General features: G+C 40.5%; 2 protein-coding genes across 2 annotated transcripts; one reads left to right on the top strand and one right to left on the bottom strand.

The window, feature by feature from the left end:
- Window positions 1-65: 65 nt before the first annotated feature.
- Window positions 66-15,575, top strand: PRMT9 (protein arginine methyltransferase 9). Its single transcript, XM_058803734.1, has 14 exons — window positions 66-195; window positions 410-512; window positions 1,073-1,285; window positions 1,731-1,879; window positions 2,729-2,965; window positions 3,465-3,632; window positions 4,668-4,770; window positions 5,792-5,898; window positions 7,814-8,006; window positions 11,673-11,856; window positions 13,005-13,716; window positions 14,409-14,562; window positions 14,955-15,077; window positions 15,251-15,575. The coding sequence occupies exons 3-14, from the start codon at window positions 1,100-1,102 to the stop codon at window positions 15,464-15,466; spliced, it is 2,532 nt and encodes an 843-aa protein (XP_058659717.1). The 5' UTR covers window positions 66-195; window positions 410-512; window positions 1,073-1,099; the 3' UTR covers window positions 15,467-15,575.
- A 1,141-nt stretch (window positions 15,576-16,716) lies between these two features.
- TMEM184C (transmembrane protein 184C) lies at window positions 16,717-27,480 on the bottom strand. The gene is made up of 10 exons (XM_058803492.1): window positions 27,228-27,480; window positions 25,387-25,517; window positions 25,256-25,292; window positions 24,345-24,550; window positions 23,362-23,436; window positions 22,500-22,593; window positions 21,460-21,572; window positions 20,692-20,791; window positions 20,066-20,237; window positions 16,717-19,683 (listed from the first exon to the last, which is right to left on the bottom strand). Exons 1-10 carry the CDS (start codon window positions 27,342-27,344, stop codon window positions 19,391-19,393), a joined length of 1,338 nt encoding a protein of 445 aa, XP_058659475.1. The 5' UTR covers window positions 27,345-27,480; the 3' UTR covers window positions 16,717-19,390.
- Between the last annotated feature and the right edge of the window lie 457 nt (window positions 27,481-27,937).

Here is a 27,937-nt window from a genome sequence, read left to right as displayed (position 1 = left end):
AATGAAAACACCTTTACCGCAGCACCCACTGCCGCCCGGCGCCTGCGCGATGGCTCCGGCCCGGCAGCGCTATGGCCGCGGCCTGGGAGCGCCGCTCCGCGCACGGCCCCTGACGGATGGCCTGGAGCCCGTGACTGATGGCCTGGAGGCCGTGATAGATGGTTCTGGAGCCCGTGACGGATGATCCTGGAGCAGGTGATGCCCGGGAGCGGGATAAGCCCCCCCTTCCCCCGCACCTGCCGGGGCAGCCCCTCGGCCGCGCTGCCCCGGCCCCGGTGCCAGCGGCGAGACCTCCCCGGCTCTGCGTGTCCCGCGGCGCTTTGGTCTGCGGGTTGTTATTTATTTTACTGTATTTTTAAGAAAACAGAAAAGAAAAAGTCTAGTCGTGATGGTGTTGTGTTTCTTGCAGTCCCTCTCCACGAAACCTTCGTGTTCTTCAGCTTTGGGACCCGTCTTTTCATACTATAGCCGTGCTCACCTGCGTGTCTTTAAGAGTTACAGCGGTAACACAGGCAAGTATAAAAATGTGCATATTGGTTCTGGTCGGTGTTTTTAATGTTTTCTTAATGGAAAACATCGCTGTGGTGCCGTGTGTAAAATAACTGTGAACTCAAGCTCTGTGAGGCTTTGCTTATGAAGATGCTGTTGTTCAAAGAGAAGAAATTTAACCTGTAGATTTTGTGGTTGACTGTGAAATTTATTGAGTGCATAAACTGCCAGTGTGCCACGCTGTCTGGTCAGAGACAGGCTAAAATGTCTGTTATGTATATAAATTTTGCAAAGCCAGAAATGTAATCTGTTTCCAGAACACTTGGTTTAACCTAGATGCGGTTCACACTTGACTTTGGAATGGTGAACCCTCAGAGCTGATGGAATTATCAGTAGTGTAAAGATGTAAAGGTGAGATGTTTTAAATCTTTAGGACTTAGTGGGAGAAGAGATGTCTTTACTAAATGCCAGTGAAAATGGAAATGTTTTTTGATCGGTCAACTTTGTGTACAAACGTTTTGACCTGCAGTATATAGTATGTGTGACCTTTTTCTTTTTTTTTTTTTTTTTTTTTTTTTTTTAGAATAAGTGAGTATTTACATCCTTCAGAATGCCCAACTCCAATGCCAAACTTCATTCTAACCACAGGGCTGGCCGAGAAGCCAGCAGACGGGAATTGGTTTCCAGGTCTTTGCAGAGTGCTCAGCATTGCCTGGAGAACCAGGATTTTGGAACTGCATATGCTCACTATCTCCTGGTACTAAATCTAGCTCCTGAGTTAAAAACAACTGTCAAAGTAAGTGCTCTTCGAATTACTTGGAATTTTATTTATTCTAATTCTCTTGAGGTCTTTGTGACATGTTTTGATATTTGTTGCATGTAACTGACTTCTACTTTTATTGAAGACAGAATTGGAAAATCAGTAATAATTGGGATGGCCAATGATTTCTTTAATAAGCTCGGTATGAAGAGAGTTCACAGAATCTTCTTTTAGTCTCTGTGTGTCAATGGCATTTAATAAAAACAGGGCCTTGTTAGTATTGGAGCCTGCATTAATATACACACATATTAATGTGCACATGTTAATGTACACATTAGGGCTCTCAGTAAACACTGCTGGGTGCTGATCCTCATGTGTGGGTGTCCAGGTGTATGCCAGGACACCTCCAGATGTTTTCAGGGCTCAGTTCCCTACTTCTGACAACTCCCAGCACTTCAGTGGTCTGTGCTTTATTTTCTAGGAAACATTTCAGTTTACTCTCTTTAAATGGGCAGAAGAACTGGATTCTCTGGCACGGATTCAAGATCTGTTTAACTGCTATGAACAAGCCCTTGAGCTGTATCCCAATGATGAAGTGATCTGTAACAGTATGGGAGAACACCTCTTCAGGTTTGCAGTGATGTATATTCAGTGTTTGTAAGGGTCATGTTGTGAATACAAATGCATTCATATATGTTTGTCTTAAGTAGCTTAAAAAGAGTAGCCAGTGCTAAAATAAATGTTGTTAATCACAGCAACAATGGGGAAAAACCCCACCATGTTTTGTTGTTGCTCAGGTCTTCTAAGGGTGGAATTTTAAGACTGAAATCATAGATGATAATCCAGGTTTTAGTTAGGTTTCCTTTTTGTAATTTCTTTGTTTTAAAGGAACTCCTCTCTGAGCATTGTGTTAAAATGTATACAAATATTGATGGATTTATGGCTTTTTTCAGTGCTGTCTGATTTGAGATTATGCTGTAGGTATCGTTAAAACTTGATTCAGATTCACAGCTTGATTTCTTTTAATTTCTTTTTTCAAAATTGGCACTTAATGCAAAAGCTGGCAATTCAAAATTTGGTGGTTTTGCAGGATGTTCCAGTTAAATAGAGTACCCACAGTTTTATAGCATTCTTGAGTTTATAACATTGTGTGACTAGATTGCAGAGCTGCTGCTGTCATGTTGTTGCAGTGAGTTCTTGTAAATTAAACCTGTTTTACTTTGTCAAAAGATGCAGTAGTGGATGAAGGTTGGTGCACACAATGCTGTTTCTGAGCTGGCTTTGCCTTTTACAGTGTCTTGATGTAAAGCTATAAATCATTCTTTTTCATAAACTAATGGCGCTGTTTCTAAAGATAATTTTTCAAACTAACACAAAATATTTCTGTTGTCTTTTAGCTGACATAAGACCTCTTTACAGACCCTCAGATGTTCACAGCTGCATGCATACTTTCCATTTGTTTGTCACTTTTGCTCCTAGGATGGGTTTCAGAGACGAGGCAGCTGGCTATTTCCACAAAGCAGTGAAGCTCAACCCCGACTTTGCTGACGCCAGGGAGAATTTCTACCGCGTTGCGAACTGGCTGGTGGAGCGCTGGCACTTCATCATGCTCAACGATGCCAAGAGGAACCTCACCTACCTCAGGGCCATTGAGAGCGCTGTGCGCTCAGGGAGCAGATCTGTCCTGGATATAGGAACGGGAACAGGCATCTTGAGGTATGCCACAATGCATGTTACACAGGAATTTAATAGAAAAGTATTGGTTGCCTGACAAAATTTGGCTGAGAGTGGAAGAAATAACCGCTTTGATCCTTTTATGGAGACAGAACTTAAAAAAGCAAGCAAAGCTTACAGAAGCCAGTGAGTCTGGAGTAGTATTTTTTGAACCTTTTTTCATTATTTGTTGCAGATGCTTTTTGTGCCAGTAAGTGCTGCTGAAATTGAATTACTCACGTGGGTTTTGAAGTTGTAATGTTATTTGTCCTGTCTTTAAATATTGACTGTAAAGAGTGGATTCAGCATAGCTGAGGGAGTGTCCTTATGCTAACTGTGGTGATTTTTTTTGCTGATAACATATCAAGAGGGTATCAACTTGTGCAATATCATTGTTCACACAGGAGATACCAGTTAATCTAAGGATGGTTTTTAGACTTGAACTGGTAGAAATGTGAAGCAGATGTGGAGGAGGGGAAAACCCCTGATTATTGTTTTTCAGTATGTTTGCAAAAAAGGCGGGAGCATCTTTTGTCTATGCCTGCGAATTATCCAAAACCATGTATGAACTTGCCTGTGATGTGGTGGCAGCAAATAATATGGAAAGAGAGATCAAACTTCTGCATTTGAAGTCACTTGATATAGAAATTCCAAAGCACATACCTGAAAGGTACGTTGTTGCTTTCTCTTCTGGTGGTATTTTGAGTTTGCTCATCATTTCAAGAAAATAGGAAATGTCTTGTGACCTAAACAGGAAGTAACACTTCTGTGATATTGCTCAAAATGCGAGAAAGTTCTCAGTATCTTTTATGTATTTAAGGAGCAGAAATGACAATATGTTCTTCAGATCATCCTAATTTCTATTGGTAGACCAACAATGTCCTAAATTAAGGAGTTTAATTCTTTGATGGTGGGAGCTTTGGGGCATATGTAATGATACTGCAGCAACGGGGAAAAAAAATAGATTACTATGTCATAAAAGTAATTTTAACACACTTTTACACTTCTAAGATCTTGTGGCTCACTTCTGCAGCTTTTGAATAGAATCGAGTTACTAACATTTAACAAAGTTGTGGTCATGGTACAGGCTCATGATCTGAAATGATGAAGCTCCTGGTTTAGGCCAATCAAGCCTTGCCTAATTGGCTTGCCTAATCATCTGAGCTACTGTAATGCATGTATCCCTTCAGTGCATATAATGAGTTACTAGATGTCAGCTATTAATAAATAACTTACTGCTGTTCTGGAAGTGTCTCCTCTTATTATGCCACATGTTTTCTCGTTTAGTTCCAGAGGACTTAAGATTTTAGAGTTGTTAGTCTGTGTCAGAATTTTTTTGTGCTTTGATTATAGTTTTGGGAGTTTTAATTCCTTTTTATGCACATGCATGAGTGCATACTATTGCACAAAATATATATTCTGCAGTATCATTGGCTGTATGCCCAGGCTGAAACATCTTCCTGTTTTGGCTAGATTCTTCCCACACAACTTATTTATAAATGCTGAGCAAGAGGCTTTACAGTAAATTCTTGCTCAATATTTGCTCTCTTTTATCTGCATCTTCAATAACTTCTGACTACAATTCAAAACACATAATTTTTTGGAAGAATTAAATTGTCCACATGTACTGAAACTCCTGGTAAAAGTTTTGCTCTGAGCTCATCCTGGCAGAGTGTTTGTTGCACATCATATTTTTCTTGTCTAGAGTTTCCTTGGTTGTCACAGAAACAGTCGATGCTGGCTTATTTGGAGAAGGAATTGTAGAGAGCTTGATACATGCTTGGGAGCATCTGCTTTTACAACCAAAGGTGGGTGATGTGGGTACCTGTGCATGTGCACACATTCCAGACATATGGGAATGAGAAACATTTGTCTTCTAAGTACTTCATTCCTTTTGGTATGCTAAAAATGAGTGATCTGGGCTTGCTCCATGAATTTGATTTTGGTAAGTGGCAGTGAGGCAGAACTTTCATTGTACTCCTGTGAACTCTGTGTTCTGAGTAAACATGTGTTTGCAAAGCATGTTTACCTGATGTAACCTTCCTTCATCACAGATGGTTCACTCTTAATCACTGTTCATTCATTTATTTTTAAATCTTTTTTGTCCCCCAGCTTTGTAAGCAAAAGGGTTTGTGTGGATTTTAAATGTACAGCCAGAATAGGCAGAAAATGCTGAATAATGGTAGAGTTATTTGGGAACACTCAATTATGATTTGGTAAATAAATTTATTTATTTTTGCTGATTTGAACCTTTTTGGAAGACTGAGCAATTCCACTGGGTTTCAGATTTTACTTTATATTTTGTGGTTTTGCTAGTACATTAAGCAAAGTAATATTACAAAGAGTCTTAAATAGCCTAATCTCTGTTAAGCTAATATTCATCCTAAGAGGACTTCTCTTTATTTTGTCCTTGCCTTGATTCCAACTCATTTAAAAAGAAAGTTTTAGCTGGCTGAAACCTTTTGTGTTATACTGAGTTGAAACTGATGACCTCTAGTGTTAAGTACGGGAATGATGCATAAGGGAAAAGTCCTAGAATGTTTCAGTGTAGTCTAACGGTGTTTCTCAATCTGCATTTTGTTAGAGTTACACACAGGAAGTAGTAGACTTGAGAGAAAAGCTGATGCCTGGTTATATTGAGACACTGTATTTAAAACACTCCTTTAATGGTCAACAGAATGCCAAAGAGTAGTGACTTCTCCAGTCACTAAGAACTTAGCAAAGTTTTGACTGTCACTTGAATGGCTCACTAACATGTAATTTAGGCTTCTCAGTAATGGTAGAAATAATCCACTGTCTCATTGCATGTTGTTGTTCATGTTTTCACAGCCTAAAAACCAAGACATTAGTGCTGGAGACTATGGCAGAGTTATTCCTGCAAGTGCTACAATATTTGGGATGGCAGTGGAATGCAAAGAGATACGTAGACATCACAGGTGTGTTTAAACTCTAGCACAGCTTGAACCCACTTTTTTTATTTGGGAAGAGAGACTGGTTGTTTTATTGACCATTTCCCATTTACTTTGCTCTTTATTTTTTGAATGGCTGATTATCTGTTTAACAAAAAAGATTTCTGCTCTCACCATCCCCACCCCTTTTCCAGGCTTTTTTTTTTTGCTCCACCTCCCTACCCCTTTGAGGTTCAGATTTTCTGGACCCTTTAATCACACAGTTATGCTGAAATACCTGCCTCTAACACATGCTAAAGAAATTTAATTCCTTCATAGTAAAATTACTTCTTGATTTCTGAATTGGAAATTCTTGGATTAACACGTGGCCTGTATCCTCATTTTACCCTCTTTATAATCTGCTCCATACCTCACTTCTGGATCTGAGCCTGGATCTAACCCCTGTAAAGCCTAAGTGTTGATAACCCCAGCTGTCTTTATCTGTCTGAATGTTCTTTGCCTAATTCTGGACTGGCATACAGTAGAGTTTCTTTGCTGAGTGCAGTTCTGACTGTGTATCGATTGCTTTCATATTTATTCCAGTCTTTTAGAACATCATCACTGTATGGAGACAGTCTGTCTGAGAAGTTTGGACTAGGGGTATTTTGTTTAGGATTAATATGGTTGTAGATTAGAGAAAATACTAACTTCTAGAGGAGCTCCAGTGCACTGGATTAAAAGCAGCTGGGCTGCATCAGTGATTTCTCTAATGCAGTAGATCTGGACAGTGTCCCGAAAGAGAAAGAAGCTCCTGTGGTTGATGGTCACAAAACAGTTTCTGTTATAAGTTAATTATTCATCAGTTAGAGGAAGTTTTGCCTTGAAACTGGGCATTGACCATTACTTACAAAATTTAAATACAATGAAAGTTAATTTGCTGTTAACTTTGGATTTTTGAATTGATGTTTCATTTTGATGAGTGGCAAAGATCAGGTGAAGTGATGGTCGCAAATTAATTATATGGTATAGGGAAAAAAGTCACTTTTAAATTTCTTACCTTTATAGTTTTAGATCCCATTTTCTCTAGCAAGAATATTTAAGATTGTTATAACAAGTCCTGTTTTTATGTAAAACACTTGCCTGTTCTCAGATTTAAACTACACAGATCACTTTAAATTACTCTGATGTTCGTGCCTTCACATTTCCTCAAGTGTTTTCACAATCTACAGGAGAGCTTTGGGGTTTGGATGTTTTTTTCTGAGCAGGAGGCCTAATGAAATAGCAGTGTACAAGTGTCTCTTTTCTCATTATTTTTATATAATATAGCAGTTTCTGCCTAAGTTTCTGCCTTGAATAATTAATACAATTTTTCTTTGAGCTTTTCCTCATGATTTTATTTTTTTTTTGAGTGGTTAGAAGTAGACAGAGAGCCCAGAATTGAATGAATACATGATTTTTTTTTCCTGAAGTACATTTAAAAGTGTGTTTAATTTCTCATCAAACACAGATTCATCTTGCTGAGAGAGAATCAGCAATTGTTGATAATCAGTCAATTGTTGTTAATCTTGCATATCACAGCCATCTCTCTGTGCCTGATCTGATCTTCTGTTTTGTATTCTGTCTCATTCTTTCAGCAATTCTAAGTTATGCTTTATGGCTTGTGCTCTGATTGGTATTGGGTTTTTTTTCCTAGGATATAATCAAATTCTTAATATGTATTGGGCTTTTCTTTAGTTTCTGGTGACAGCATTCAGTTCTGATTCTTCAAAGTGAGGTGCATTTTCTGTGTTTTAGAGCTGCTCTGAACATGACAAAAACACCACAGAACTGTTTTGGTGTTTTTTAACTTCTTTGTTTTAACACTCTGTACATTTAAAAATAATTAGCCTAGGGAGAATTTCCTTTAGGTTTTTGGTCAAATTACTTGGAATTTAATTTCTCCTGTGTTTGCCTTTACTCCCAGAGTGGGAATGCAAGAAGTTGCTGGTGTGTGCTTGTCCAATTCAGTGCAGTTCTTCAGTCCCACATATGCTGCTGCTGGCTCAGAGGAAACTGTGGAGCCCTACACCACCGAGAAGCTCAGTCGTATTCCTGGGGGTTACAGAGCCCTCACAGAGCCCTGCCAAGTCCTGACAGTAGATTTCAACGATCTGCAGGTAATGATTTTTTCTAAAACCCTTCTTAAGTAGTCTTGTTATGATAGTGAAAAGTCCCATATGTCATTTGGTTTTGGGTTCAACTTCAGAACAGTTCACAAGCGCAAAGTTGGCAGGGCTGCTCTGAAATCCTCTGCTGGTTTTGATGCTTGTCTGGTTGTGTGGTGATGTGATTCCTCAGACGGCAGTCTGTAATTTTTTGAAGGTGGACTTTTTTTGTTTATTGGGCATAGCTTAGGGAACTTCATAAACTACCTCACTGTAAGATCAAACAGCTGCCAGCCTCAGCACAGGGAGGGGAAGGAAGGATGCAAGAGATCCATCCTAAATGATTTATGCAGTTATAGAGCTGACTTAGTTTATCTCTCTAAAGTCAGTCTTCACAAAGCTCTTGAAGACAGGAGAAAGGCTGTATTTTTCCATCTGGCATAAAAATGTAAATGTTAGTGGGTAAGTGTAAAAGAGCAGATGAAGAAATTGTTCTATTCAACCATTTGATTCCACACTTCAGCTCCTTTGTCTCTTAGGGTTTTTCTAAAATCTAGTAGCATAATTTTGTGTATTTAGCACAAAATACATTTGGATGTGTATGCTAAATAGGCCTGAACTGGAAAGCAGGGAGCTCAGCCCCTGCAGCTGAGCTTGCTCAAAAGATGATACAGCTGATCTCTGGTGTGCTTCTTGCTCATTGACCTGTGGTGAGGAGCTGGTATTGAGTCAGAGCCTAAAATAGATTCTGTTATATAAATGAAATTATTCTTGGCTGCTGCTTGGCCAGGAGTTGCAGTTTCTGAATCAATAGCTTTTCCTAGTTGGCTTGTCTGACATCCTGAGATGAAAAATGAAATAAGACAAGGCTCTTCAGTATACTATGGGGAGCAATCTCTGTGACCTAATGTTGCTTCTGCTTCCAGGGTCAGTAAGGAACTATTGCTCTCATCTGAGAGATGTCTGCTCTTAAGCATCTGCCTGCTGGCAAACATGTAAAGATAATTTTAAAGAGTAAAGAACAGTGTTATTCTTTAAATCATGTTTCAGAAGTGCTCTTTTGAAGTTTTGGTTAGACTAATGGAGTGCTCCTGTCATGAAATGTTAAGATATTGTAAGTAAAAAGGAAGAAATGCCTCTGTTATGAATCACTGATGCAGTTGGGAGTCCTTGGTTACTGTTTGTTGTTACTTTGTCACTGGGCAATGTGGCAGTTCCAAACACTGGTAGGTTACTTTCAGTATGGATTTTTGTTTTGGGGCTTTTTTAATGTGTTGTGTCGTGGCCATACCTGGATGTTCAATCAATGCAGCTAAAAATGAGAAAAAAATTGTCTTTGTTCCTGTTGTAATAAGAAAAAATTCTAATTCTCCTAAACTTAAAAACTGTACAGAATTACCAACTAAGAACAGAAATTCATGTAAGAAATCACTTAGCACTAGTAAGGTAATTTTGTAAGACCTATTAGCTAAATTCCTATTTCAAAGAACTAGAGGGATGTTGCATTCGTTCTGCTTGTGCTAACTGTCCAGACCTAAACTGGCAGAACTGAGGAGAAGGCTTAAAATTCAGTAAAACAGTGTTTTTCAAACTGAGCTGTAGGAGACATCAAAAACATCAGTACAGATCAGAGAAATAATAAGTCAGAATTCACAAATAATAATAATTTCAAAAAAGCAGCTGCTTTATGGTGATTACTTTATGGCTGTTGTTATTAGCAGCGGCTCAGTCCCTCCCAGGCAGGGGAATGAGGTGTGGCTGTAATTACACTTGTACCCAGCCAGGTGCTGCCTGTGTGCTGGCAGCAGATCAGTGCCACTGGCAGGGGAACTGTTTACCTCTGCAGCCAGTAATTAAAGCACAGTCTCACTTTCAGGCCCTAAAGGGACTCTGCTTTTGCCACCAGTTACAGATTTGGCTCTTCCTAATCCTTCATGAGAAGTTGTGGTGTGGAATATGTGAGAAATTGTGGATCAAGGCATAGGAAATTCATTCACTGCATTCTTGCTGTAGATTTTCCTTCTGTTTGTAGGTCTTTCTCATTCAGAGGACATGTGTGGCATTAAATCATTTTGGGGTTTTACTGCCTATTCCCGTGCCATTGCTTTATTTCCGTTGCTCTCTCTTAACAAGACTACTTGATGAATTGCCATCCTGATGTGCTACAGCTGTTTAAATCTGTAATTGGCATAAATAATAGGAGAAGGTTTATAAAGTGGCAAATGTGAGAAATAAGTATGGGTTAAGCAGCATGGCAGAGAGCAGGGAAAGCTGAAATAAGCCCTCAAATGGGTTTTTAAGCGATGGCAATGTAACACTGCAGTTACTAGAACCCACTGGATGAGAACCTTGGGCCTGCTGCTGTTGAGGAGTAACCAGGAAGAATACTTCTAATATCAAATACACTTCTGTACCTCTCCAACTCCCCAGAAACCAAGAACCAGATGCATGCTTGTGCTCCTGCTGTCTTATTTCAAGGGGCTTGATGCCAGCAAAGCTTCAGCTGGCTGCTCTTTCCTTCACTAGCTGAGGAGGTACCAAAAGGATGACTGGCAGCAAAGCACTTCTGTTTGAAGAGCAGTGACATCTTACTGTGAACTTTGTTATCATTCAGTAATCTTAACTTGCCCATTGCTCAGTCATCTCAGTTGTGAGAAGAGGGATAGACAAGCTCTTGGAGAACACAGAACAAAGAGGGAAGAATAAGAAACCCAGCAAGTGACAGCTAGTCCTGTCCTCAGAGCAGGACATGAACTTTTCTTTTGCCATGTGTATTTTAAGATTGAAATGTACAGAGAACAAGTGTTGACATAAGCAGATCAGGAAGTTGATAAATGTTTTGGAAGGGCTGTTACTAAGTAGAATGGCTGTGACTGAGAGAACCTTTGGTCCCTTGTGCTTGACCTCCTGTTAATTGGTTTATGCTGGAACTAAAACATTAGGGCTGGTCCTTTTGTGCTTGTGAATGTTGATAGCAGAAGGTAATTCCTGAGAAAAATAAATTTTACATGGAAAAATACTTAATTCCTGTTACATATTCAAAACTTTGTAAAGTATTGGAGAATTTATAAATGATCCCTTTAGGATAGACATTAAGGTGTTCCCAGTAGTGAGATTGTACATGCCTGAGCTTTTACACAAGGCCTACAAAGCCCAGGTAAAAACACCCTCAGATAAAACAGATAAAACATGCTCAAAGATGTTTGATTTCCTGTTTTTATAATGACTCTGCAAGCCTGTGTTTGAGCAAATTCACAGTACACAAATTTCTAGAACTGATTGAACACAGGTTTTAAGTGAAACATGTCCCTGAGCACTGGCTTGAGTTCAGCCAAAAGCCTGGCTCTGTTTTTATTCATTCTTGTAAGGTAAGCCTTGCCAGTCTGAAGTCTTTCTTGCAGTTTTCACTGGGTTTAAATGTGTGTGTTCTTAGATGTTTGCTTCTCATGGATGCAGGCTGTCCATGTGGGAAATGGCTCTTGCATGTGGGAAGACAGTTCCTATGCTAATGAGTACTAATGATGCTAATTGATATTGTAGAGGCTTGGTAACTTCAAGTTTCTGTTGGGTGCCCTCACGGATTGGTGCAGAAATTTTGGATTATTTAGTTTAATGAAACCAATTTTTATTTATGGAAATAAACTCCCCCACCTTTTTTTCTCTTTCTGCTTTGGTCAGGAGCTGAAAAGCCTGGCAGCTAGAAAGCCCTGGAAGCTCAGCCTGCCAGTCACTGAAGGAGGAATATTGGATGCTGTTGTGGTGTGGTTTGTACTGCAGCTTGATGGGGAGCATTCTCTCTCTACAAGTCCCAGTGAGGAAACTTGCTGGGAACAGGCTGTGTATCCTGTGCAGGGCCTCCTTGGTATGTCCTGTGGGTTTGCTTCTTGTGGTACATGAACTTGGTTTCATTTTGGGTTTTTTTTTTTTCATTTTGATAAGTTACTTTATGTCAGAGATTAGGAAGACTAAATAGGATTGGAAGTTCAACAGCAAGTAGCTAAGAGGTGGTTCCTGATCATGTTTCTAGTCTGTAGAGCACAGTCCCTTCATCAGGGCTTGTTTGTGGGACTTTGCTGTTAAGCAGATGAGATCTGGGAGAAAGCTTTTCTTTAAGTTGGGTTTTTTTCTGTACTGAATTTAATGCATTGTGGAGCATCTCCAAAAAGTGAGGCTACTGACTGGCTCACTAGCAACTTAGGAGAGGAATGGTGGGCAAGGTGAGGTAGAAATTGCTAGCTGCTACTGCCACAAAACCAAAACTAAACATTCCTACCTACCCCTTGAATCCCTTGTGGGATTCAACTTGAATGCTCTCCACGTACAGACATTGGCAGTGTAATTTTTAACAGTCTACTTCTCTAAATTTTAACAGTCTACTCTATCCACCCACCTTTATTTTCCTGTTTCCTAGAATCTTAGAATATCTCAAGCTGGAGGGAACCTGTAAGGATCATAGAGTCCAGCTTCCTGCTTCTTACAGAACTATCTAAAATGAAATCACCTGTCTAAGAGCATTATCCAGGTGCTCCTTGCACTCTGGCAGACATGGTGCTGTGACTACTGCCCTGGGGAACCCATTCCAGTGACTGATAATCCTGTGGGTGAAGCACCTTTTCTGAATGTCCCATCTCAACTTCCCTGATGCAGCCTCATTCCATTGCCTCATGTGCTGTCTCTAGTAGAGAGGGATCAGCACCTTCCCCTCCACCCTTGAGGGGGCTCTAGAGAGTGATGAGATCTTCCCTCAGCCTGCTCCTCTTCAGGCTGAACAAAACAAGTGCCCTCAGCTGCTCTTCATAAGCCTTTCCCCTGAGGCCTTTCTCTGTCTTGGCCACCCTGCTCTGCACACACTCTGATGGTTTGATCTCATACTGTGGCACAGATATGAACAAATGAGATAGTGGGGTGGCTGGGTTGGTTTGTTTGTTTGTTTGCTTCAAGCACCATAATGCACTTCAGTGATGTGTCTGTAAAGTAACTGACACGACTTTTTAATGCTCTTTTGCCAAGATTATGCTGTGAAGACTGGAGATTCTGTGATGATGGAAGTTTGCTGCCAAGACTGCTACTTGAAGATCCAGAAGATTTCTTCCTTGCCTTCAGAGTGTGGGATGGATTTCAGTGACAGAGATGACACACTGAGTTTGGGCAATGAGGCTGAATTATGTAATGCTCTGGCTGGACTTCAGACAAGCACCAAACAGGATGGCAGCACTCCAGTGTGTGTGCTGGAATCCACAGAAATAGCCCTGCTGAATGACACAGCTTACCATGAATGCTTTAAAGCTGCCATGAGCAAAGTGCTGCTGTCATTAAATCCAAGCAAGGACTTGCACTCCATGGACGTTGATGGGCATGGCAGTGGGATAAACCTCCAAGAGAATCAAAGCACAAGCTCTCTAGGTGTGGATCCTGATGCTTTGTACATTTTAGATGTGTCTGAAGGCTTCTCTATCCTGCCAATTATAGCTGGCAAGCTTGGGCCAGTTAGAGCCTACAGTTCTGTTGAGAAAGATCAGCATCAGGCAGCACTTCATGTCATTGCAGAGGCAAACCACTTCCCTAAGGAAACACTAGAGTTTTGGCTCAGCCACTTAGAAGAAGAAAGTGTGGTGCTACAGAGACCCAAATCAGACAAATTGTGGAGTATTATTATCTTGGATGTTATAGAGACATCAGGTTTAATCCAGCAGGAAGTGATGGAAAAGGCTGCAATATCCAGGTAGAGTATAAAAGGACAAAAATATTCCTAGGAATCTGTAATTACCTGAAAAATTTTAAGAATATTCCTTGTAACTATGTAATTACTGTTATGTTTCTTCTGTAGAAAAAGGGTTTTTCCTTGGATTGAACCTCCCAGTGTTCCTGGCATGACCATTGTATACATTTTTTTTTTTTTTTTTTAAGCATCAAGATTTCACCATCTCAGATTCCTTTATTTTTTTTTATAGAATAAAAGAATATGGATGATCATATTCCTTGGTCTGTCAGAAGTTTGCAGGATAACAAAGAATAACCAAGGTAGCTTTTAGTGCAAGTTAGAAAAGCCCAGATTCGGGTACATGTCAGACGGTTGTTGGAACAAACTGGTCCTGCTGAAAGACAAACCTGTGGTGTGAGAACAGCCAGGGAGGCAGCAGCAAAGCTGCTCTTCCTCACCGCAGGAGGAGTGGGAAGGAAGGCAGAGGAGAAGTAAAGTAATGGAAATGGGTAACTAAGTGTGAAATGGATTTATCCCCTTTTGTGGGCCTAGGGAAACGTTGCTGTTAACCTTTCTGTTTAGTGATGGCACGTTATGCCTAGGAGCACTTGACTTCAGAGCAAGAACTAGTGTGCCTTTCTTAAATGTATTTACTGTTCTCTCATTACTGTTGATTGATCAGCTTTACAGGTGAAATCCCTCTTATTTTACAGGTGTTTACTTCACAGTGGAGGGAAGATTTTCCCACAGTATGTGTTGGTATATGGGATGCTTGTAGAATCAGAGTCTCTGTTGCTGGAGAGTGCTGTTCAAGGAACAGAACCAACCCTGGGGTTTAATATTGCCCCTTTCATCAACCAGTTCAAGGTAGGAAGCTGGTGGGTGGCTTCCAGGCATGGTTTCATAGCTGCAGCTGTTTAGATTTGGTGTGAACTATAAAAAAACACTGTTGAAATTATCAAGAGAGGTTTTGTGACCACACAGGGACCTTGAGATAAGCTAAAATGGGTGATGTTTGTTTTAGAACTGGCATGGAAGTTTTGTCCTTGTTACTGTACAGAAGAATGACTGTGCAGTTACTGTTCCCAGGCAACTGTATTCCAGTGTTTCAAAAGGGATTAGAGGGCTGTATTTTGCCTTTTGTCTATCTCTGATAGCCATTCCAGTAATTCCTGGCAACCTCAGTGTTATGATTAAGTTTACTACCTTTTCCCTTTGTAATGGCTGTGGCTGCCTGAAGTTCTGGTCTATTCTTTCAGGTACCTGTTCGTGTGTATTTGGATCTCTCCACATTACCCTGTGTACCCTTGAGCAAGCCAGCAGAGCTTTTAAGGCTGGATCTCATGAGCCCTCTGCAGAACAGCCCCAGCAGAGAAGTGAAGGTTAGTTCTGGGGTCCAAAGTGCATTTAAATACTCTTCTGCAGTGCTGCTTCTTAATTGCTCCTGTGGGCTAAACAGGATTTGTCTGCAGCTGTCTCTGAAAAGGACTGAAATGGTTTGAACTACTTCCTTGAACAAAGTAGCATAACTGATCATTATTTTAAATACTTTTAGGTACAAATTTGTAAGTCTGGCCGGGTCACTGCCATTCCCTTCTGGTATCACATCCATCTAGATGAAGAGCACAGCTTGGACACATCTGATGAGTCCTCACACTGGAAACAAGCTGCAGTTGTTCTGGATGAGCCCATCCCAGTTCAGGTTGGAGATGAACTTGTACTTGATGTCCAACACCATAAAAGCAATATCAGCATTACAGTGAAAAGGTGAACAATGTCCTGTGTGATTTGTGCTTAATAACCTATGCATAAACTGAATGTTCAGAACAACACTGCTGTTACTTTGTAATAAAGTCTAAATTTTATTTACTGATCAAAAAGGCTGATTTGTTGCTGTAATAAGAGATACCTAGGTTCCACTGGTGGACTAGAATTTGCACTGTAAGGGTATCCTACCAAGCTAGAGGAGGTATTGTCTTCAGTGCAGCACAAACCTGATTGCTGGCTTGTGTAGTGGCTGCAGCAGTGGGACAGAGTTCTGCTACCAACTCAGCTGTAGTGAGGGGAAAAAAGTACCCAGGTTCCTGTTCTAGCCATAAACAGCTGTGGCTGTTTGGGACAGAGTCCTTGTTTCTCAAACTGTGATTCAACTTCGCAGTTGCCAGAGCCTCCTACATCAGTGTATTGAGATGTTCCCCTTGTGGGAGGACTGAACAGCATTCCAGCTGCAGGATCACTAATTAGTGCTGCACACAGAGCGTTCTAAAAAGCTGTAAAGGACTGCTGTTGGGTAACTCAAGCTATGTAATGGAAGGTAAAACTGGTAAACTTTTTAGAATCCCCCAGAAATTTTTTTCTAGGAATACAATTGGAATTAACTTATCTGTAGAAAGTTGCATAAAATACAACTGTCACTGCAGTGCTCCTGACTACCTTCTACAGCATTACATCCTGGTATAATGCAGGTAACCAGTTCCTTCTACTAAATTTGTACACAAGTGGAAGACTAATAAAAGCTTTGAACTCAGCACTGATTCTACCTCTGCAGAGAGGAGGAAGACTGTTAGCAAGATTTTTCTGTAGCTAAGCTTCTTTTTAATGTGTAGTCTGTTGAATGGAGAAGAGGCAATTCTGTGATCTTGCCTTAACAGCAGCCAGTATAAAGAGCCATCCAAAAATGATTCTTCTGTAAGTTCTGGGCCTGCTGAAGCCATTATATACTCTTCATTAGGTCAAACATTTCAGATAGTTTAACTTATTTCTATATATCAATTTCTGTGAAGTCCACTCAGTTTAACTTCAGGGACTGTTAGAGCTGGAGTTGTCCCAGCCTCAGCTGAACCTGCACCTGAGAAATTGCTGTAATAAAGCTGCTTTTGGAAGGTTGGAGGAAACATGTCCATTTTATTTTTTTCCTAAGTAGAGGCACAAAGTAATGTTTTCTGAAGATAAAGTAACTGGATATCATCCCTTATCCAAGGGGTACAATATGTAATGAAATGCAAGTGAGTTAGAGTATAGGACAGAGGCTTTTGATACTACATAAAACACAGTGCTTCTTAAACCCAAAACCATGATCCATAAAATTTTAAGTTAGTCTGACACAACTAAACCTGGTAATGGTGATTTCACCAGAGTGCAGTTGTATAGAAAAGTGTTTACATTTCTTGTGCAAGAAGATCTCTGATAAAGACAAAAACCTTACAGAGTAGGTTAGGTGTATTTATTAAGATTTTAGTAATTAAGATGAAAGGAAAATTGCTACAAGACAAATGAAAGACATTCTAGTCTCCTTGAGTAAGGCAAGAGCAATCCTCAAGACTTCTGATCAAAAAACTTGGGAGGAGATTTGGCATAAAACAACAGAGGAATAAATACAGTTAAGAGGAAAATGAACTATTTGCAAATTAACTTTTTATGTAATTGTGATAGGTTTTGCTGTGGAATACTGTGGTAGTGGTTTTCAAAAGACAGGGTAGGTATCATTGCAAGATTTGTATTTATTTTTTAAATTCACTGGCAGTTTTTAGGGAAAGGTACAATCCTATAAGCTGCTGCAATTAAAAAAATAACTTTTCTCCCAGAAAGAAACAAACAAGCAGGAATATTATATTGTGCAAATAGAATAACTGAATAATAATAACTTAGTAGCTTTCAATAAATACCCTGAAAGAATTAACCAAGACACTTAAATAATCTGTTTTCCTATCAAAGTCCTCGCTGAACCTGTTTTACACCAAACAGACGTAACTTCAAGTATTAAAAAATGTCTCCAGAGGTTTTTGAAGAGTTAGAGCAGCTACTCTGCTTGCAGCAGCCCTGCTCCCTCAGATAATCCTCCTGCCCCTGCCCCTTCTTACCTGTACAGATGCAGGAAATGAGGTTATTTCTGGTTGTGCTGCAGTGGGCACTGAGGTCCCAATGCACTGTGAACCTGTACAAGTTGTTTCGTTTTAGAGCAAAGCTGGTACATGCATAAGTGAGACCTGGGATCATAGATTAAAGATTCTGATTCTTCATAAACCCAAACAAGAATTCCCTTTACAGTACAAGCCATGAAATACTGAAAGCACAAACTCTTGCAGCAGTTCTACTTAAGATCCTCTTCTGCTATGACGATGGTTGTAGTCATGTACCATTCACACTCTTAAATTACTGTAATAGTAAATCAAATTGATAGAAGGTGAACCGTTTAAATAAAATCTTTAATTGCTTATTTACAACAAAGGCAATGAGTTGGCAAATGGAAAATCATGATTTTCACTTTCTCACTAACTTCAGATACAGCAAGTACATACTCAGCTATAAAATATGCAGCCTAGTGAGTAAGGCGCAATATTTACATCACACTAGTACTGCAAAAGAAGCACTTAAGATGAATTTACTGACAGCCAGAAGTTAAACATTTATCCTGGAAATGCTAACAATGCTGAAAAAGAAACTTAAGATCTTGTCATTTAAAAAGTAGTGCTCTACTGGTTTGGTTGTTTTTGTCAGATTGCAAACATGCAATAATAGTAAAAATCTGATAATGGGATAAAAACAAAAAACTGACATTGTCAGTTTTTGCAAAGTAACATTTTGATACAAGTGTACTGCTTCTTGGGCTGAAATCTAGCCCTAGTAACTCCAGTATTAGATTACTACATAGTTTTACCTCAGCAAAGGTCTTCTCTGGGAAAAAAAATAGCTATTACATTTGAATCCAGGCTATTCTAGAAGCATAATACAATCACAGACAGACACAAATTTAAGAACACAAATTACTACACACAGAAGATATCCTGCTTTAACAGCTTAAAAAAACTTAAGTGTTAAAGAACTTACTGCAGCCCAAAATAAAGAAATCAGTTTTGTTTTCTACTTCCTTTTCAATATCCTTCATTCCCCCTCCATGTATTTTAAGGTAAGTAACCATGATTCTTATTTTAGAAGGCTAGGGAAAAGAATAGTCAAGGTAAAGTATTAATCCAAAACCTACCATCCTGGCTGTCTCTTCTGGATATAAAAGACAAACTATGAGCCTCAAAGACAACAGATACACCAACCACATGATCTGGGCATGATAGCAAGGCCTGCAGGGAATGTTTTCTTTGTAGAGATTCTTTACTAGTGCTTGGTAGTAACTATCTTCATAAGGGACTTGATTTAGCTATGTAGGAATGGGAAGAAGGTGGCATCTGTACAGAAGCTATCATTTCACCCATTCACATTCCATTCAGCACTGGCTATGGAAGTTAACCATCATTAAGACAAGCAAAGTTAACACAAACAGTTCTTGCTACTGCTCTCCTTAAAATACATTCCTGAAATTAGGCTTTCCCATTGCTAGTAGTACTTGCACTTCATTTTTATATGAGCAGATGATTTTTTTTTTAATGTTTCTTTTGCACTAATGAAATTCAGTGTAACTTTGATATGATGTGGAAGCATTTAGCAGTTTAAGGAGATGATGCTTAAATTTATGCAGAAACCTTTACAGTGTGCGTGTTTCATATCCATGGGGTACTCACAGATGCTCACATCCATCATAGATTCTGGATTCAGATGTCAGTTATAGCCATGCCATATCCTCTTCCTGTGCATGCAGCAGCTTTCCCAAGCTCTCCAACTTCCATCCTTAACAGTACATGTTAACAGGACACGTGTGGCAAGTATGTAATGACTCCTTGACACATTCAAAGAAAAGGCAAGTTTAACTTTTTTCCAGAGCTTTCTCTGCTAAGTTATTCTCTAGTTCAGGGGATTCCTCAGCATCCTGACTGGCAGAAGGGTTAAAAATCCCATCCACTGCAGGGGCTGTCGTTGGTGTTGTGAGAGGGGTCACAGTGTGTCCAAACCCCTGATAGTGACCCATGGGTGAAGATGGCATTGAAGAAGCATCAGAAATTGGGTCTTGAGTAGATGAAGACAGTAAACTTGTATGCTCATTTTGTTCATGATCCTCAGCAAAAAACATTTTCCTTGGCTGGCCCAAAACTGTCCTCCCTAGAATTATGCAAAATGAAAAGATTTTTTAATCCTTCCAACACTAGTCTTTGAACACAGTCATGTTAAATTAGAAGATAAGTCTTTGTTTTGTATTGGTTTTACATGGGCATTGTTAATTTTAATAAAGAAAAGTATGTCTTTCCATTTAAGAGAAAAACAACTTACCCAACCTTTTCTTGTTAAAAGAAAAATTAAAATCTAGACTAAATCAGTCAGGAATTCTGGAAAGAAAAAAGTGCCAGATAAACCATGAAATCCTCTAGGCATGCAGCTGCCACTGAACTGGTAACAGAATGTTCTCAATAAAGGTGGGCAATAGTGTGACATGAAGCTGGAAATACAGATGCTGTTGATAGATTGTACAAATCCTGTCACTTACCCACATTTCGAACCTGTTCGGAGATATCTGCCCTTAGGTCAGAAATATCCCACATTGCAAGGAAGGAGTCAAAGCATGAGCCTTCTTCAGCCTCTTGAACATAAGGTTTATAGGAAAAACTGTAGTGATGTGCAATAGCAGCCAGAAACATCTCCACACAAATGATAAAATCCTGCAATGACAGAGATACTGACTTAATCATTCACAACTGGAGAAAAATAGTTCTGGGTTTCTTCTACAACTGAAAGGCTGCAATTGCCCTGGGATACTGACACCAGCTACTTTTCCACCAGGATATTCCTGGCAGCTTTCAGAGAGCTACACACACAGGACTTCACTTAAACAGATAATTTAACAAGCAGCAGCTCTACAACGAATACCTGCAAGAAGAAATGTAAGGATATCCAGACATATTTCACTGGAGCACATTCCTTCTGCCATGGATATAGAAGTGTTAAGCATAAAACTCACATGGGCTCATTGGCTGAAACTTAGCCCTGCTTAGAATAAATCATTACTAATCAAGCCTGTGTTATTTCCTTCAGTATTTCCAAGTATTTCCTTGAGATCAGCTATGTCATGTTACATATAACCATTTCTGCCCAGAAATAACCATCTGCTCCTACCTGTAAGCCTGTAGCCACAGCTTCCACACTTTGCCAATCCCAGGTGTGTTTCTCAGAAATAACACCAACCTTCACCAGCAATGCAATGAGCACAGCCTGCCTATAAAGAGATTTTATTATAAGAAATCTTTGTATTAGAATTGTAACAGTAGTGCCAAAAATCTGCAAGCAAATCTGGTCATATGTATACGTAGGAAGAATCTTAAAAAAAACTTTTCTGTTCATATACTTAGATTTTAAGAGGAGGAAACAAACTTAACAAGAGATGTCATTCATCCCTGACCCTAAAGACCAACAGAACAAAAAACTAAAGGAGTTTGTTACTCCAGTTAGTCATTAGAACAAGTTCCTTCTCTTTCAGGATGTTGCTGTAGCTCAGAGAGTAATGCTCTGATAGTCAAATACACTCCCTCATTAGCAGCTAAGTGTAAGCAATGCTCAAACAGCAATTTTTATTTAACTTACAGTAACTTATTTTGAACAAGTAATTTTTTTATTTTTAAAAGGAAATTAGTTTTGAAATAACTGTAAGTAAAGAGTCTAAAATAAGTTATGTTCTTGAGAATCACCTTACAAAAGAGCAAGTCTAAAAAATAATTTTAAGTGAACAAGACTGCTCTCTCCAACACAGTAGCACCCTCTTCCCCTCACTGCAGCTCACTAAGATTACGGGTAGACATTCTAAGCCTTCAGTAACAAATCCAGCCTTTTTAGCTCATCTACAATCTGCCCTGAGAGCAAGAAGTAACAAGTAAAAAATCCACTTACCAGAAAGAAACAAAAACTACCATCTTCACACAAAGGAACTTGCCAACAGGCTGGATAGGGTTCAGTTCCTCACGCAGTACTTTGTAAAACAGCACCAGACAATACATGGCAAACTGACAAGGAAAAGAAAATGAATGAAAGCTTTCAAACCCATGTTTATTTTGTGAGGGAATTGTTACACCATCTCTAGTTAAAACATGTATCATAGCATGAGACAACCTTAAAATGCTATCTGTTTTTTTTTTTTATTTATAAAAAAAGACTTTCTGTTTTAAAGCCTTTTTTTTTTTTTTATTCCTGAAATTCCAATAATTTCAACCAGGACACAGAAGTTGGTGCTGCTGTTGGGACTGCTGTGATAGCAGAAAGCAATTACAGCTTCTTCTGTGACAGTGACCCATCAAACACAGGGGTGGCAGCAGGAGGAGGAGGACAGAATTTCCAAATGATCCCAGTTGTTATGCCGTTCTGACTCCTGCTGCTGTTGGCAAGAGAAGTAAGAGCAATCCATAGACTCCAAAATGAAACTCTCAATTTTAGAGGCTGACATCTTACCCTGACATTATCTGACAGCTGACCCAACAAAAAAAAGATGTTGGGTAGGCCAGACTCTCAGCACTGCACACACCATTTCCATTTTTTCCTGTGAATGTTATCACCATTTTTAACACAGAATTTTTAGCATATTGATTCTTTGTATGAGTGCTGAAGGGAAGCAAGTGGAGTCATCTCTTACCAGAGAGGGGCAGGTCTGCAGCTCTAATGCCTGGGCCAGACCACCTCACCCATCAAATAATTTGGGGTAGAAAGGTGCTTACTTAATAGAGCTTCATTGTAAAAATAACAAAGTTTTAGATTATCTGGTTTTCCAGTTTTTTCATACATAATATTTAACGGACAGCATTTTTGACTTAAAATAGAAAATATTCTACCTGTAAGAATTACCAGACATTTACACAATCACTGCCAACAGTTCACCTAGAAGATTCACATAATACTGATGAATTCCAAGAGCAGAAAGATGTACTCCTGATACTCACTAGTTGTGACATGTTGTTGAGTATAACTAGGTAAGTCCATGCATTGTTGAAGCTGAAGTTTCCTTCATCATACACTCCCACCAGTTCACAAATTCTGGAAGAATTTTTAGAATTAATCACTATGGAGTAACAGATCACTTCCCTCAAGTGCTACATCTTCACTGTATCAGTCAATCCTTAGAATTCAAAACCTCTTCTGGTACTCAAATATGGGCACTGGGGGCCTGCACAAGAATCAGTTTCCAACAGCATGTGTATATATATATATATATATAAAAAATAGAAATATTTATATGGATATTCATCGTGAGTAGCAACTTTTTTCACAATCTCACAGAATTAACAGTAATGACCATCAATGCAAAGCTCATGAAATTAAGCTTTCAGTATCATCATGCCTGACTGTCTACTGTTCCTTTACAGACACAGGCTGTATGATATGAAGGCACACAGTCAAGCTTGACACATGTGAAGTTAAAAAAATTCTAGAAGTTACAAGAAATCTGCCTTTAAAAATTCTCAGTTGCTGAAGTCAATGAGAAAAAGGGAGGAGGGAAAAAGAATCTAAAACTTGAGATAATAAAAATGTTTTTCCCACCCCAACAGTGCTTCACATTCTATCCCACTGATTACAGAAGCTGGCATTAAGTATTTATGATTCCAATTCTGCAAATAGTCATTTGCTATAGAAAAGCCATAAAGAAATCGTAAGTTGATTCAAATTGTTGGGACCCATTTAGCATGCAACACGAGTCTGCTTCCAAACTGCCTTGATCCAATACAAAGGGCATGACAATTCTTTCCAGTGTAACTCAAAATCATATCCTGAAGACCAATATTAATTATTTATCAGTGTACTTACAAAGCAATGATGGTAGTAAATGGTCTGACAACAGTGTACTGCAAAACACCCAGTTTACATCTAAATAATAAAACTCTGAAAGAGAAACAAAAAATTAATTGTACAGGGATTTAAATACAATTCTCTTATGGATGAGTCCTATTCTCAGTAGATTTACTAAGTTAAAATTTAATTTGATGGTAATTTCAACTTCTACATCCAGGACTTAAGATGTTGCATCATATAGTGTGTATACACAAAATACACAAAAGAGCTGGATTTTTACAGACATGTTACAGTAAATATTCAACGATTCACTTATTTTAGCCATGAAAAGCTTCTGGCTGGGCTAAACAAAGAGAATGCAATTTTTGCTGTGTTTGAAGATGTAAGAAAAACTTTGAGTCTAAATATAAGAGATTTAAAAATCATAATAATTACCCTAAACCCTTAAGAGAACCAAAGCTCTTTGCCCAGTATGGCAAACTGTATAAAGAAGCTGTGACCACTGAAGCCCACCTTCCCTTCCCCTCACCCCAAACAGCTTTATCAAAATCAAAATCTCCTGAGAGAGAGAGATATTTTATCAGTTTAAGCATTCAGAAATAGACAGTATAGATGCATAAGGCCTTTTACCCTTCACCTGAAGTAAAAACAACAGGCTACCCAGTCTACTCCCAATTTCACATGAGGTTTTTGGCAAACAGCAAAAGAAGCAGATTCCAGGAGAGGTTTTTTAATATTTTTAAAAATAAGAAAGCTTCCTTCAGCACCCCCTGAGTCAATCCATGCATGTTAGTAACTAAGTCAAATTCACAGGATGTTTTATAGCTAGACTGTCACTCATCCACAGCTGCTTTCAGCAGAGGTTCACAGCTGACCAAACACATACAAGCCATAAACTCCCTCCATCAAGCAGCAATTGTTATGCTGCTAAAAATGAAAACAAAATGTTTGGAACTGCCTACACAGGCCAGAGCTTGAAGATGTCATGATATACTCACTCTCCCATAGCCCACGAGGGACAGCAACAGAGAGGGGGCAGATGTCTCTGCTGATCTTTCGCCTCTATTATTAACACCAGGTTTGGGTACCGGTTGGTTAAGTAATTTGAAAGAAAAACCATAAAGTTATAGATGACATAAGCTTCATAGCATTCTCGACATGTATCCACATATATTGCAATCTTGGGGTATTTCAAAGCTATCCACTGCAAGAAGAGAGGTACACAAGAGGTTATGTGCGAGAAAGACAAAAGGGATCCCAACGACAACACTGCTTCAGCAAGCTCTGGAGCCAGCAGGCACTGACCAAACAGGGCTAAGGGGAGAGCAATGCTACAGCTACAAAATAACACACACAGCTGAGTTTCAAACCAAAACCCGACTTTTTACTTTTAGTGAAACTGGTTATTGATCAGCTGTCAGAGCTCTCAGTTTCTGACTATCACAATGCTGTTGTACTGCACAAAGGATGTTATCCTTTGTCCCCTGAGCCAAAAAGGAATCATTTTAGCACTCAGCATAACTCAGGAAAGAATTCTAGTAGTAAGCCTAACTTGGGTAAGGAAGGTACAGCACTGAATTTTGAGGCAGCTCTTGGATCAGTCCTGTTCCCACTTCTGCTATTAAGATGGAAGGCTTAAAATAAGGGTCCTGTCACACCCCCTTCCACATCCATCATAAAGGATACTCAAGGACAGGGTTAAGAAAGGTTATCAAAAGCAACCCCAAATCTCCAAAAGAAGAATGTGGCATGACTAGAGCTATGCTTCTGACTTACTCCATAAACAGGAATGCCCAGAAGTTTCTAGGACTACCCCTCCATGCAGCACAGTTTCTGCCTGACACTGTTTTCCCTCACTCCCACAACAAACAGAATTTGATTGAGCTGGTAACAGCAAGGGAACACTTACACTGTCTAAACTGTAAATCGGCACCATCCACAGAATCCTGTTACAACAAAAGAACATTTTACATTACTAAAGGTATTTTTAGTCTGAATTAAATCCAGTATTTGTAGCATAGGTAAAACGTGAAATATTACCTTATTATTGGTTTCTGTAACTCGGGTTGAGTATAATGGACTAAGTGTTGCAGTATCCCCCAGAGAGATATTGGAATAGTCATTAGCAGAAATATCCCAGCGATAAACCATGCCTTGGTATGAATTCCAACCTTGCAAGATCAAAGTTTCAGTCTTAATACTGTCAAGTTATTACAAGTACACAAAACATTTCACAAAAGCAGAGTAATGCCCAGTACTTCATTACTGAAACCCACAACAGGGTCCTTGTTTTATGTATATGGAACTTGTCCTGATTAGTGCTGCATTACAAAGTTTCTGAAAACCTGTGGATTTAAAGTCTTTTTAGCTTTAAAATCAAGTTTCAAATAGTAATCAGTTTTCATTTAACAAACTGAAACAGATATGGATGTAGACACATAAAACCACAATGTCTGCTAAAACACAGGGTTGAAATTTTAAATCAAAGCTCTCTGAAAAACAACTAATGATCCTAAGTACCAAAACCTGAGAAACATGGGAGACTTGTCAGTTTCCTTTGATGAGAATCGTTTTTCTGATCCCCTATGTTACATCAACATCCCATGTCTCCTGTTGTTTTCTAGTTTTACTTCTGATCAGTTTCTCTACAAGTATCAGACTTAATGGTAGAAACTTGGATATAAACACCTATTATGCTGAGCATGCGTTATGCATCAGAACAGGAATTTAAACCAGAAAATTTTAAACACATTCAAGTCAGATCTTACTGTCATTAAGTCCTGAAAATTATACCCTGAAAAAACTTACCTCCAGGGCCACAGACCTGTATCACAATGAACAACACATATATTTTAAGGTTAAAATTTTACTTCTTGTTAGAGAAGTGATGTGATCATATGTGTGTAATTCACACACCACAGTTACAGTACCACCAGCACGAAACAGGAGCATCTCTATCCACAGAGATGCTCTACTAAATTCTCCCAAAACAGACAGAAATACCTTTATGAATGCCAGCATTAGAACTAAGTTTCAAGATCTAAGTTCTGGGATGAACTTACGGAGTGAGCCAGACTCTTCTTGGTGGTGCCCAGCAACAGGATAAGAGGCAACAGCAGGAACTGATGCCCAGGAAGTTTCACCTGACCATGAAGAACTCCTTTACTGTGCAGAGACCTCACAGTGGGACAGATTGTCTAGTGAGGGTGGGGAGTCTCCCCTGCTGGAGATACTCAAGAACAGTCTGGACACGACCCTGCTTGAGCAGGGAGGTTGGACCAGGTGCTCCCCTCCAACCTGACCTGTTCTTGTCACTTTGAGACTCTTGGCTGACTTGAGTTTCTTGGGAATTGTACCAACTGTTCAAACACCAACTATTATGGAAACAGAAGGGGAAAGAAATACTGCTGTGCTCCTCTGAAGTTCACTAGGGCTTTAGCAGCAGGACAAATGAGTCCAGCAGCATCATGGCACTTCTCCAGCCTGTCCTTTCAGGGAATGGGTCAGGTTGGAGGGGACCATATTGGGTCATCTGGTCAAGCAGAGTCATCCCAGAGCACATGGCACTGGATTGTGTGCAGATGGTTCTTGAATACCTCCCGGAAGGGACATTCCACAATCTCTCTGGACTATCTGTTCCAATGTGTGGTCACTGCACAGTAAAGTTCTTCCTCATACCCAGGTGGAACTTCCTGTGCATCAGTTTCTGCTGTTGCCTCTTGTCCTATTGGGGGGCACCACGGAGCAGAGCCTGGATCCATCCCCCTGGCACCTGTGATTTCCACACTTTTACACTTTTCCGATGAGGTAGCACATTTATTTCCCCGCCGCTCCCTCCCCGGGGCCGAGCCCGCTGCCCACGGCCCGGCCGCGCCGCTCACCTCCAGCTTCTGCAGCTCCCACACGCAGAGCGGCACCACCACCAGCAGCCCCACGATGTAGAGCAGCACCACGAGCGGCCGGATCCATCGCCGCCAGTTCCCGCATGTGCACGGCATGGCCGCGCCGCCGCCGCTCCTCGCACCGACCTCAGCGGGCCGGCAGCCCCTGCGGAGTGCGCATCACCGGCGGGGCCGCCGCCTCGGCTCCGTTTCCCGGCTGCCCTCGGTATGCCGGCGGCGCTCCCTATCCCGGCCCGGTCCCACCCCGGGGCGCCCAGCCCAGTCCCCGCGGCTCTTCCGCCCGGCGCCGCTTCCGGCTGCCCCGCCCCTCCCGCCAGCCTCTCTGATTGGCTGCGCGCCCTGCCCATCACCGCTGCCCCGCCCACCCGGGACAGTCAGGGGGAAGCGCGCAGACATGCCCCCCTCAGCTTTGGGAGGGTTGGTGTGTTCCACCCGTCCCCCCCCGCTCGGCGGCAGTGGGCTGTGCCGCGCTCCGCAGCGGCTGGAGCTGAGGGAGGGAATGAATATCAGGGAATGAGCGTCAGGGAATGGCCGCGGTGCCGGATAGCCCGGAGCCGCTGCTGCAACTGCCCTGCCCGGCACGGGCCTGAGCGGTGCCTCCCTGGGGCCGCCTGGGGTGCGCAGTGCCCTGCAGAGCCGCACCTCGCTATGCCAGCAGTGGGTTGTGACATAGCCGAGGAGTGAAAGCT

Source organism: Ammospiza caudacuta, chromosome 4 (assembly GCF_027887145.1).
Source record: "Ammospiza caudacuta isolate bAmmCau1 chromosome 4, bAmmCau1.pri, whole genome shotgun sequence".
NCBI lineage: Eukaryota > Metazoa > Chordata > Aves > Passeriformes > Passerellidae > Ammospiza > Ammospiza caudacuta.
This window is presented reverse-complemented; position numbering and strand designations above follow the sequence as displayed.

What these genes read in the sequence shown, in the direction of transcription:
- PRMT9 (XM_058803734.1), top strand. Translation starts at nt 1,100, where the DNA reads ATGCCCAACTCCAATGCCAAACTTCATTCTAACCACAGGGCTGGCCGA. An exon ending in GAAAAGGCTGCAATATCCAG is followed by an intron (nt 13,717 to 14,408) that starts GTAGAGTATAAA and finishes CTTATTTTACAG; the next exon opens with GTGTTTACTTCACAGTGGAG. An exon ending in CTTTCATCAACCAGTTCAAG is followed by an intron (nt 14,563 to 14,954) that starts GTAGGAAGCTGG and finishes CTATTCTTTCAG; the next exon opens with GTACCTGTTCGTGTGTATTT.
- TMEM184C (XM_058803492.1), bottom strand. Translation starts at nt 27,344, where the DNA reads ATGCCGTGCACATGCGGGAACTGGCGGCGATGGATCCGGCCGCTCGTG. An exon ending in CCCTCGTGGGCTATGGGAGA is followed by an intron (nt 23,437 to 24,344) that starts GTGAGTATATCA and finishes TTTCTCTTTCAG; the next exon opens with AGTTTTATTATTTAGATGTA. An exon ending in GTAGTTTTTGTTTCTTTCTG is followed by an intron (nt 20,792 to 21,459) that starts GTAAGTGGATTT and finishes ATCTCTTTATAG; the next exon opens with GCAGGCTGTGCTCATTGCAT.